The sequence below is a fragment of the Pongo pygmaeus genome, chromosome 10 (assembly GCF_028885625.2).
Source record: "Pongo pygmaeus isolate AG05252 chromosome 10, NHGRI_mPonPyg2-v2.0_pri, whole genome shotgun sequence".
Taxonomy (NCBI): Eukaryota; Metazoa; Chordata; class Mammalia; order Primates; family Hominidae; genus Pongo; species Pongo pygmaeus.
In genome coordinates, this window is record NC_072383.2 from 110877958 (window position 1) to 110890732 (window position 12775).

Consider the following 12775-nt stretch of genomic DNA (forward strand, 5'->3'; position numbering starts at 1 on the left):
ACACACATTTATTTATTTAGAGACAGAGTCTCACTCCCATCACCCAGACTGGAGTGCAGTGGTGCAATCATAGTTTGCTGCAGCCTCAAGCTCCTGGGCTCAAGTGGTCCTCTTGCTTCAGCCTCCCCAGTAGCTGGGACTACAGGTGTGCATCACCACACCCAGCTAATTTTTGTATTTTTTGTAAAGATGGGATCTTGCTATGTTGCCCAGGCTGATCTCAAACTCCTGGGCTCAAGCTATCTGTCTGTCTTGGCCTTCCAAAGTGCTAGGATTATAGGCGTGAGCCGCCATGCCCAGCCAGGCACATATATTTTTTAAAAAGCTATCTTTTTTCCAAATAAAATTTTTACTATCCCTTTAAGACACTATTTATCTTCTATTATCATCAATTCCAAGGTCTGGTCCCCATCCTCTTATAGTCCCCATGTAGTTACAGAACAAATTTTAGTACAATTTATAAATGCATGACTTAATATTCAGCTCAAGGCTAAGCAGGGAACCATGGTGACACTTCCTTTTTCCTTTTTTAAAGGTTAGTTGTCTTGCTTTCTCAGTTTTATTTTTAATCATTCTAATCATAAAAATCTCAAGCTTCTCTATCAGATAAAAGCATCTTTTAAAAAAATTTATTATTATTATTTTTTATTTTTTGAGACAGAGTCTCATTCTGTCATCCAGGCTGCAGAATCCCAGCTACTCAGGAGGCTGAGGTAGGAGAATCAGTTGAACCCGGGAGGTGGAGGTTGCAGTGAGCTGAGATCAGGCCACTGCACTCCAGCCTGGGTGACAGAGCGAGACTCCAGTTCAAAAAAAAAAAAAAAGAATTCATATAACACACAATTCACCCATTTGAAGTGTATAAGTCAATGTTTTGTTTTGATTTTTAATATTTATGGGTACATGGTAGGTGTATATATTTATGGGGTAAGTCAATGGTTTTTAGTATATTCACAGAGTTGTGCAACCATTATCATGATCTAATTTTAGAACATTTTTGTCCCTACTGAAGGAAGTTCCATACCCTTCAGGAGTCAACCCCCGTTCCTCTCTTCCCTTAACTCTCCTTTGCCCCCAGCTCCTGGCAATCACTAATCTATTTTCTATGTCTATGGATTTACCTGCACTAGACATTTCATATAAATAGAATTTATATAAGATGTGGTCTTTTGTGTCTGGCTTCTTTCACTTACTGTAATTTCAAGTTCATTCATGTTGTAGCATGTATCAATACCTCATTCCTTTTTATGAACAAACGATATTCCATTACATGGCTAGTGCATATTTTATTTATTCATCAGTTGATGTATATTTGCAGTTTCCACTTTTTGGCTATTGTGAATAATGCTGCTAAGAACATTCATAGATGTATCAATTTTTAACATTTTGCCTTTCTTTTTTTTTGGACAGAGTCTTGCTCTGTCACCTAGGCTGGAGTGCAATGGCACAATCTCGGCTTACTGCAACCTCTACCTCCCGGGTTGAAGCGATTCTCCTGCCTCAGCCTCCCAAGTAGCTGGGATTACTGATGTGCACCACTATGCCCAGCTAATTTTAGTATTTTTAGTAGAGATTGGGTTTCAACATGTTGGCCAGGCTGGTCTCAAACTTCCAGCCTTATGTGATCTGCCCACCATGGCCTCTCAAAATGTTGGGATTACAGGCGTGAGCCACCATGCCCAGGCCACTTTTGTTTTTTAATTACTCACTTATGTTCTCTGTTATGAAACTGACTTTATCTCTAAACTTTAAAAAAAAGCTTTTTGTTATTGACAGCACAAAGAAGCTATTTATAAATTACTAAGTTTTGCTCCCTTGTTATAATCAATATTCAGAATGTCAGCTCAATTTGCTCTGACATTCAAAGATGAGAGCATGGCACCGCAAAGGAGGGCATGTCACCACAAAAGAATGCACCTCCAAACGGCTTTGCCAACACTTATTCTAAACGTCCTTAACTTGCTGCTGGCCTTACTCAGTGATTTGTGTGGCAGCTGCAGGAGGCGCGAAGCACCGCAGAGAGCTCACCTGTCTCCGGTCAGCCTGCAAAGGAGGCGGTGGGGGCCGAGCACAGTCCCGGTAGAGCATCCTCAGCCGTTCACACTGTACCTCCACAACTGCAAGTCGCTCTCCTGTAGAGGGCACATGTTGAATCTGTGAAAACAACTCCCGCAACTCCCAAGTGGGTGCTGACTCTTTTGGAGCAGCATCAAAATAAAATGCACTTACAGAGCTCATTGAATTTTTTTTTTTTTTTTTTTTTTTGAGACAGAGTTTCATTCTGTTGCCCAGGCTGGAGTGCAGTGGCGCGATCCTGGCTTACTGCAACCTCCGCCTCCTGGGTTCAAGAGATTCTCCTGCCTCACCCTCCCGAGTAGCTGGGATTACAGGCACGTGCCACTGCGCCCAGTTAATTTTTGTATTTTTAGTAGAGACAGGGTTTCACCATGTTGGCCAGGCTGGTCTCGAACTCCTGACCTCAAGTGATCCGCCTGCCTCGGCCTCCCAAAGTGCTGGGATTACAGGCTTGAGCCACCGTGCCCAGCCTGAAATTCTTATAAAACAACAAATACCCTGAGACATCTTTGTCTTCCATACGTAGCCCAGCATTACAACAATGAGGGCAAGTGCTTAGCCTCTGGTGCAGTCCAACTCCTGGATTCAGAACCTGGCCCTAGTACTCAGTATTTATCATCTCACTTGCAATACTGGGTAACAACAGCACCTGTGTCTCACAGGGCTGTTGTGAAGATGTGATGAAATAACTTAAGTAAAGCCCTTGGCTAAGTCTCTAGCACAGGCATTCAATAAATGTGTTGTTATTCTCATCATCTAATAAGTGAAGACTATTATTCTTATCATCTACATTAATTTTTAAAAATCTAATATCTATGGAGCACCTGCTATGAGCAAGGCACACCGCAAAGTGTTGGAGAATACAAAGATATATGAGCCAAAGCCCCTACTATGGAGGGAAAATAAGGTGCACACACACGCAGACCACACACATGCACACACACACAGTAAAGAGCACAGTGCTGGGCTGCAGTATGTGATTATGTAATATAAGGTACAAGCAGAGGCACAGGTGAATGAGCAGTGACTTCATTCGAGCATCCAGAAAGGCTTAATGAAAACATCATTAAGTTAGATCTTAGAAAGCCAAATGCGGTGGCTCATGCCTGTAATCCCAGCACTTTGGGAGGCTGAGGCAGATGGATCACTTGAGGCCAGAAGTTCAAAACCAGCCTGGCCAACACGGCAAACCACCATGCCTACAAAAAATACAAACATTAGCCAGGCATGGTGGCACATGCTTTAATCCCAGCTACTCGGGAGGGTGAGGCATGATAATCGCTTGAACCCAGGAGGCAGAGGTTGCAGTGAGCTGAGATCACGCCACTGCATTCCAGCCTGGGTGACAGAGTGTGACTCTGTCTCTAAATAAATAAATAAATAAGAGATAAGAAGCACCTGCCTTGGCCCTGCATGGTGGTGCATGCCTATAATTGCAGCACTTCGGGAGGCTGAGGCAGGACTGCTTGAGCCCAGGAGTTTGAGACCAGCCTGGGAGACATAGTGAGACCCTATCTCTACAAATTTTTATTTTTTTGAGACAAGGTCTCTTGCTCTGTTGCCCAGGATGGAATGCAATGGCGCAATCTCGGCTCACTACAACCTCTGCTTCCCAGGCTCAAGTGATCCTCCCACCTCAGCCTCCCAAGCAGGTGGGACCACAGGCGTGAGCCACCACACTTGGCTAATTTTTTGTATTTTTTGTAGAGACAGGGTCTTGCTATGTTGCCCAGGACATAAAAATTACAATTAAAAAAAGCACCTGTTTTAAAGTGTTGGTAGTGAAAACGGGCAGGAAAGGGATAAATTTCAGGAGCATTTTATTTTATTTTATTTTATTTTATTGAGACAGGGTCTCACTCTGTCTCTCAGGCTGGAGGGCAGTGGTGCAATCACAGCTCACTGCAGCCCTGACTTCCTGGACTCAGGTGATCTTCCCACCTCAGCCTCCCGAGTAGCTGGGACTACAAGTATCCACCACCATGCCTGGCTTTTTTGTAGATATGGAGTTTCCTCCATTTTGCCCAGGCTGGTCTCAAACTTTTGGGCTCAAGCATTCCGCCTGCCTTGGCCTCTCAAAGTGCTGGGATTATAGATGTGAGCCACTGTGCCCAGCCTCAGGAGCATTTTAAAGGAAGAACTGGATATGGCAAGTGATTGGATGTGAAGGGACAAGGAAGAGGCATTATACTTGACTCAGTATCTGGGCATCAAAACTAACCTGGTGCGGTTTCTCATGCCTGTAATCCTAGCACTTTGGGGGGCTAAGGAGGGAAAATCACTTGAGCCCAGAGGCAACATAGGGAGACGCTATCTCTTGTTTTTCTTTTTCTTTTTTTTTTTTTTTTTTGAGATGGAGTCTCACTCTGTCGACCAGGCTGGAGTGCAATGGCATGATCTCGGCTCACTACAACCTCCGCCTCCTGGGTTCAAGCGATTCTCCTGCCTCAGCCTCCTGAGTAGCTGGGATTACAGGCACTCGCCCCCATGCCCGGCTGATTTTTCTTTTTTTTTTTTGAGACGGAGTCTCACTGTGTCACTCAGGCTGGAGTGCAGTGGTGTGATCTCGGCTCACTGCAACCTCTGCCTCCTGGGTTCAAGTGCTTCTTCTGCCTCAGCTACCTGAGTAGCTGGGACTATAGGTGCGTGCCACCACACCCGGCTAATTTTTGTATTTTTAGTATAGACGGGGTTTCACCATCTTGGCCAGGAAGTCTTGAACTCCTGACCTCGTGATCCGCCTGCCTTGGCCTCCCAAAGTGCTGGGATTACAGGCGTGAGCCATCACACCTGGCCTAATTTTTGTATTTTAAGTAGAGACGGGGTTTCACCATGTTGGACAGGCTGGTCTGGAACCCCTGACCTCAGGTAATCCACCCACCTCGGCCTCCCAAAGTGCTGAAATTACAGGCGTGAGCCACAGCACCTGGCCCTCATTTTTCTAATAATTAAAAAAATTACACTGGGTGTGGTGGCTCATGCCTGTAATCCCAGCACTTTCGGAGGTTGAAGTGGGCGGATCACTTGAGGTCAGAAGTTTGAGAACAGCCTGTCCAACATGGTAAAACCCTGTCTCTACTAAAAATGCAAAAATTATCCAGGTGCGGTGGCAGGCACCTGTATTCCTAGCTACTCGGTAGGCTGAGGCAGGAGAATCACCTGAACCTGGGAGGCAGAGATTGTAGTGAGCTAAGATCGTGCCACTGCACTCCAGCCTGGGCGACAGAGCGAGACTGTCTTTTAAAAACAAAAAAAAATTAGCCAGGCATGGTGGTGTGCACCTGTGGTCCCAGCTACTCAGGAGGCTGAAGCAAGAGGATTGCCTGAGCCCAGAAGGTTGTGGCTGCAGTGAGCCTTGATCGCAACACTGCACTCCAGCCTGGGTGACAAAGCGAAACCCTGTCTCAAAAAACAACAAAAGCAAAAACAAAATTAGTCTGAATATTAAGTAAAACAGGGAACTCGGGAAGGAGAGCTGATTCCAGAGTAAGGAATGACTTTGGTTATCAATTTGGTGCATTCATGAGGCTGGGGAGGGGGATATTTTTAAAGAAGTAGCTGCTAAGCCTGGATCTCAGCAGAGGGATTGCTCAGTGTAGAAGCCAGGAAAGCTCAGGAGAAGGGTAGGTAAAAGTAAGGAGGGTCAGGGTGAAACTTGGAGCCCTGTTTCTTCCAGTGAGGTCTGATGGTTCCAGTAGCCTGCTGACTGGGACCACCCTCTACTTAAAATTCTGACTTTGTAATCATGCTTCCCAGGAGTTCTGAGGAACTTCCAAAGTTGGAGAATATCTGGCTCAGGGAGTAAGTACATTAGGAAGCTGGGAGAAGAGGAAACAGCTGAAACTGGGAGATTCTAGCTTCTGCAAGGGGGTAAAATAATGTTGAGAACTTTTTTGGTTTCTATGTGCCTTTTCTTCAGGTTCAAAAATCTGCTTCCTCTGCTATTTCAACCAAGGGATCCAGTTAATGTCTCAGGAATATTTCTTTTTTTTCTCTTTCTTCTTTTAGACAGAGTCTTGCTCTGTCACCCAGGCTGGAGTGCAGTGGCACAATCTCAGCTCATGGCAACCTCCACCTCCTGGGTTCAACCGATTCTTATGCCTCAGCCTCCCAAGTAGCTGGGATTACAGGCACACCCTACCACACCTGGCTAATTTTTGTATTCTGAGTAGAGACAGGCCTTCACCATGTTGGCCAGGCTGTTCTCGAACTGCTACCCTCAAGTGATCTGCCCACCTTGGCCTCCCGAAGTGCTGGGATTACAGGCGTGAGCCACCACGCCCGGCCTTCAGGAATATTTTTTCAAGGAAAAAAGTTTTGTAGTGCTATCTCCCTAGATCAAATAGAATCTGGTACTGTCTTCTTTAGATAGAGACACTATAAAATTTAGCTATCAGTGAGTAAATATTAGAATGGCCAAGTTTGCCACTTAATTCATCCCAGAAGAGGAAAAATAATACAAGTTGATTAAATATTTTAAAATTTAAAAATTTTTAAAAATTTGAGTATCCATACATTATTGCTTATAAATTTCATGACATTTTCATATATAAAATAAAAATTTTAATACCTTAAAAAATGAAAATCAAATAACTCTCTCTCTTCTACCTACTCCTCACCTTGAATCTTGTTTATTAAACAGCTTTTCTCCTGAGTACAGTCTATGCCTCCCTTGTAGGCCTAAGAATCTACCACTGTTCTGCAAAGTAACCCGGAACATAGGTTTTTCCCTTTGGTTTTTATCACTAACTGACACTGGAGTCAGTAAACTTTGCCATTTACTTCAAATGTCAGAATCATTTCTGGTAACCTAATAAGTGAGTTATTAAGGATTCTTTTTTTTTGAGACGGAGTCTCGCTGTGTTGCCCAGGCTGGAGTGCAGTGGCATGATCTCGGCTCACTGCAAGCTCCACCTCCTGGGTTCACGCCATTCTCCTGCCTCAACCTCCCAAGTAGCTGAGACTACAGGCGCCCGCCACCACGCCTGGCTAATTTTTTGTATTTTTAGTGGAGACGGGGTTTCACCGTGTTAGCCAGGATGGTCTCGATCTCCTGACCTCATGATCCGCCTGCCTCGGCCTCCCAAAGTGCTAGGATTACAGGCATGAGCCACCGCGCCCGGCCCAAGGATTCTTAAACTTTACATAGGATACTATTTAGAATACAAATCAATGTGCATAAGCTCATAGTCTTCTCTTTTGTAGTAATTAACAAGCACTTCCCATACATTTCTTTGCAACTCTTTGTTACCACAAAGTGGTTTTCCACTAGGAAAAATAGGTTAGGGGGACTATGATCAAAACCATGTGAGACCACTGCTCTAAATTATTACAAATCCTACCTTATGCATTAAGTATCAATATAAATTTCACAATTAAGACCTCTTTATTCTATAAAATATATAAGAGGATACCCAGAAACAGTCCCATAGAAAAGCAAGTGATTAATTCAGCATGTTATATGCTGCTATAATCAGTCAAAATATGTCTTCGAATGCAATCTAAGCCAACAATATAAAAAAAGTCAGAGGCAGTGAACTAAGGACCTACTAAGAGTACAAAACGAAGTCACAAGTAATTTCACCCTTGAAGCCTAGCACACCCCTTGCTTCTGTTCTTGTTCTCTATTCTTAGGATCTCTCTGAGGTTTATTAATGGTTCCTGGATCTCCCAGCTGGAGCTTCTGCTGAATCCAAGGCACTACCCTTATCAAAAGAAAGAGATGTGAGAAGTAAAACAGATATAGACAAATTTAAAAATAAAAAGAAAACAACAGAAATGACCACAATGTGAAAGAGTAACAAAAACTACAAATAGAAAAGGTATTAGAGAGTTACTGACAAAATAAATGGCATGAGAAAAAGTAATACAGATTTTTTAAAAGACCAAAAAAAAAAAAAAAAGAGGATGAACCTACAAGCACTAAGGGAGTTAAAGCTGTCCATTTCTAACACGTAGTTTGTGAAAATGTTAGCATTGGAGGAATGCAAATTGAATTGTGAACAATTTCACTTAAGGTCCAGTTATATCCTTGGGGACAAAGGATAAATTTTCATTTAACCAGGCCAACTACCAATTTACAGGAAACAAAAGGGCAAATGAACATGGTAAATGACACCATAGGGATACAGTCATCAAAATCCAGACTGGGAAACCTTCCACAAACAAATTGTAAGGCAAAGAAAAAAAAAAGACTAAGAGGAATCTATATTTTAAAATAGATTAAAAAGACACAGCAACAAAGTAACAATTTGTAAACTTTATTTGGATCACCATTCAAATAAATAAATGTAAAAACAAGAATGATCTTTATGGGAAAATTAGGATGTTAAACACTGACTAGATATGTATATACACATATTTTTAAAGACAGGGTCTCACTATGTTGCCCAGGCTGCACTCAAACTCCTGGGCTCAAGCGATCCTCCTGCCTCAGCTTCCCAAGTAGCTAGGATTACAGGCACATGCTGCCATGCCCAGCTTAGATACTTAATAATATTTAAAAATTACTGTTAATAATTTAGACAGGTGATAACGGTGTTGTAGTTATTTAAGATTCTTTATTTTTCAGAGACGTAAACTAAAATACTTATGAATAAAATAATATCTAGGATTAAAAATAATTCCAGGGGTTGCAGCACAGATAAAACAGGATCAGTTATGAGTTGACAACTGTTGAAACTGGATAATGGAATCCTGAAGGTTCATTATACTAGTCTCTCAATTTTGGTATTTGTTTGGACTCTTCCATACACACACACACACACACACTCACACACACACATGCAAGGATGGATGTTAGTGCAAACTCTTCACTGGGAATTCAAATGTAGCCAATGACAACAGTCAAAATGTACATGCCAGCCCTAAGGACAGCTCCTAAATATTATAGTTCTAATAGGTAAATAAAGGCAACAAATCAATAAGAATGAAGAAAAGAAAACACTCTGACATGGTCCTAAAGTTAATTGAAAAATGCTGATTTCCTAACTGGTGTAGATTAAAAGCTTTTTATTTACATTTCTAGGTCTGTGATGCACGTGAGTTGTGACAGGTGTTGTCCTTACAGCTCAGCTGTTTTGATGTGTGTGTATGAAAACACTTAACATACCATTATCAAATTGCAAATGTGCTGATAAAATTCAATAAAACAGGGTGGTAAGGAAAGTTCAGGTACTCACCAGCACTACATTCCTGGGCTACTAGGTTAAGAACTTCAACAGCCGCTGGACATTGTTGTATGAATTCTTCACAAAATAAGCTGTCTTCTAAAAGCTGGGCCATGACCAGGCATGCTCTTAATGTTAAAAGATTTACAATATTTCAAAGTCATCAGTGTTCATTGTCAAAAAAGGCAACTGTGAAAAACATTTCAATCAATTTTGCCCCCCAATTTACAACAAGGTTCAAACACCCCACTCATCTTGCTTTTTTTCTGAGCTGGACTGTCTTGGAAATATATTGCCACACAGTAACTGCTGACACTGCATGAAGAATTGGAAAAGAGAAAAATGGTTGCCATCGCCACTAAATGGAGACACAAAGTGCCGGGTGAGAAATCAGCACTGTCTCTTAAAAGCTTTTCCTAACTTTGCCCTAGGGAAGCAAGAGGGATTCAAAAACTGGGAAAATCTGTATGGCGATCGCTCTCACCTGATTCAAAATACACACTAGACGTTTCTAAGAAGTGCCATTGTTGGCCGGGCATGGTGGCCTACGCCTGTAATCCCAGCAGTTTGGGAGACTGACGCAGGTGGATCACCAGAGGTCAGGAGTTTCAAATCAGCCTGGCCAACATGGCGAAACCCCGTCTCTACTAAAAATATAAAAATTAGCCAGGAGTGATGGTATGCGCCTGTAATCCCAGCTACTCAGGAGGCTGAGGCAGGAGAATCGCTTGAACTAGGGAGGCAGAGGTTGCAGTGAGCCGAGATTATGCCACTGCACTCCAGCCTGGGTGACACAGCGAGACTCTGTGTCCAAAAAAAAAGAAGTTTCATTGTCAAAAAGAGACACCTGTTACTGCTGTTTAATGCTAAATAAATGTATTTGCAGGAAAAGACCAACACCAACACCTGGGTGCATGTCCTAGTTTTCCCATCATCAGTTTGGAAAGTGATAGGCCAGATATGTATCAGTGTGGCCTGAACCATTTTATTTATTTAATTATTTATTTGAGATGGAGTTTCGCTCTTGTTGCCCAGGCTGGAGTGTAGTGGCACAATCTTGGCTCACTGCAACCTCCGCCTCCTGAGTTCAAGCGATTCTCCTGCCTCAAGGTAGTAGAGTTATTCCTGTGATGGAACAGAGTTCTTTTAACAAAGCAAATCAGTGGAGCCTTATATATGTGTTTCACACATCACATTTCATTTGTATGCTAAACTTTATTTTGAAGTGTAGACATTGGGGAACGCAATAAAAATTGCAGAAATTAAGGAATGCAACGAACTATGGTAAAAACTGTAAAAGAATGGTTACTGTTGCTCAGTTTAGTGTAAGCTTCAAGCTGTGGACTCATTAAGTTGGGAGTGGAGGGGCCCACCAAGGATCCCTTCTTCTGTCAGCTTGCACCATGTCAGCACATAAGGCAACGTGGGGAGTGTACTCACCTTGTCCTTATTTCAGCAAGGAGCCGAACGACTGCCATCACAGGAGCTGACCCATCTCCTGTTGCAGGAAGTGAGGTGTGAATAGAGAGACTTCCCTCCTGAGGAAGCAACATGGACTGGACTGCCTGTACTACCTTCTCAGTAATGGACAGTTTATGAAGAGGCAATGCCTGATGGCGGTGGGGGGGCATGGCAAAAAGTTAAATTCAAGTAGTTAGTTTATAAGAAATGAGGGTGTTATTATTATCTGGAGTTAATTCTTAAATTTTCAGTTAAAAAAATAAAATCACCATACAGAAAACTGCAAACCACATCAAAACAATTAAAAATACACTGTAGAAGAGCCCTAACCAACAAAGAAATGAATTTGGTCATCTAGATGAAAATTTTCACATAAGCATTACACTATTAAATAACTATAACCAATATATAAATATACATCACAAGTACAATTTAAGATAATCAAGCATTTGTGCTTCTGCACTGAGCATGTGCATAAGCTCATTACAGTACAGTTACCATTGGCAGACATTTTACAAAGCATTTAAAAATCACCTTACCTCTGATCTTGGAACACAAAGTCTAGACAATGGAATAGTCAATGTGTCTGATGCTTGCGAAGTCTTTCTACAGTCTATGGGTGGGAATCTGACTGTAGCTATACCTTCCTGTTCATTGATAGAAGCCACTACTCCAATGCTTCCTGAGATTCCTCTACCTAAAACCTGGAGACAGAGATAGATTAGCACTACCAACCAGCTCTGATGTGTGGGCAAGCTGTCTTAGGAGACAAGAGGAAAGAGTAAATTTATAGTTGTCATTGTTGGCGTTACAGTAATAGTTTATACTACTAGGGTAGCAGATACCAAGCCCTAGACATGACTTATAATAGGCCCTAAAACCTAACTGCAAGGTGATCACAACATGCTGTCATCTCAAATAGAAATTCGTTACTGCTAGGCCAGGTGTGGTGGCTCATTCCTGTAATCCCAGCACTTTGGGAGGTTGAGGCATGTGGATCACTTGAGGTCAGGAGTTCGAGACCAGCCTGGCCAGCATGATGAAATCCCATCTCTATTAAAAATACAAAAACTAGCCGGGCAAGGTGGTGGGCGCCTGTAATTCCAGCTACTTGGGAGGCTGAGGTAGGAGAATCATTTGAACCCGGGAGACAGAGGTTGCAGTGAGCTGAGATTGTACCATTGCACCCCAGCCTGGGGAACAGAGCAAGACTCTGTCTCAAAACAAATAAATAAACAAACAAACAACTTGTTACTGCTGTTTAATCGTAAATAAATATTTGCAGGAAAACACTGTTTTCCTTCCATTCTAATTCCATCATCAATTCTAAGACTGATACTGATCACACTACAGGACACAAGTATTATAGTTAACCTAAGACAGTATTGCATTCATATCTGAATAATGTGTGGCACAGTGTGGATTTGAATTCAAGAATTTCTCAGATTCCTTATTTAGCTTGAAGAAACAGGTTTTTTTTGTACAGCTGGTTGGATAATACTTGTCTCACAGATGATCAATTAATCGATGGATGCTTATACATATGGGGGAAGCAATGATTTGGGGAAAATGGTGGTTGGTACCTGAACCTCGGATCCTATCTTGATTGTCTCTTTGAAGCCTCCAAGTGCACACAGTGCGGCAACGGCCTGGCGTGCAATTCTCTGAAGTTTGGCAAGTTTCCTGCCACTGCTGCTGCCATTTTCCAGAATGCTTTCTGCGTATTTCCCCAATTGTGGAATGTACATCAGTGCTCGAGACAGAACCTAAATATAGAAGCAGCCCGTGCACTAGGAGTTAAAGATTTGGTTGTTTTGATGCCAAGGGTGATAAAGTGTCTACAACAGTGCCTGGGTCCCATGTATTGAAGGAACTCTGGACATGTGAGGGACCAAAAAACTATCAGGTATGGCTAATGACATTTGCCCATATTTGTCTATGTAACTGGACAAAACTGGAAATACACAACTGGGAGAATCAAACATCATGTCACTAAAACCTCTAAAATGAAAGAATCATTTATCTGAAGGAAAACCATCCCAGTATACTGTCCACTTGGCAACACTCAG

At 42.3% G+C, this 12775-nt stretch overlaps 1 protein-coding gene across 7 annotated transcripts in view; it reads right to left on the reverse strand.

Moving 5' to 3' along the window:
* HECTD4 (HECT domain E3 ubiquitin protein ligase 4) overlaps positions 1-12775 on the reverse strand; it is a 225839-nt gene that overhangs the window by 61084 nt on the left and 151980 nt on the right. For all 7 annotated transcript variants that reach the window (XM_054442179.2, XM_054442180.2, XM_063647112.1 and 4 more), the window contains exons 41-45: positions 12290-12472; positions 11246-11410; positions 10686-10855; positions 9258-9373; positions 2029-2132 (exon numbers count right to left, since the gene is read on the reverse strand). In XM_054442179.2, coding sequence (XP_054298154.1) covers positions 2029-2132; positions 9258-9373; positions 10686-10855; positions 11246-11410; positions 12290-12472 — 738 coding nt within the window. The remainder of the gene's footprint in view (positions 1-2028; positions 2133-9257; positions 9374-10685; positions 10856-11245; positions 11411-12289; positions 12473-12775) is intronic.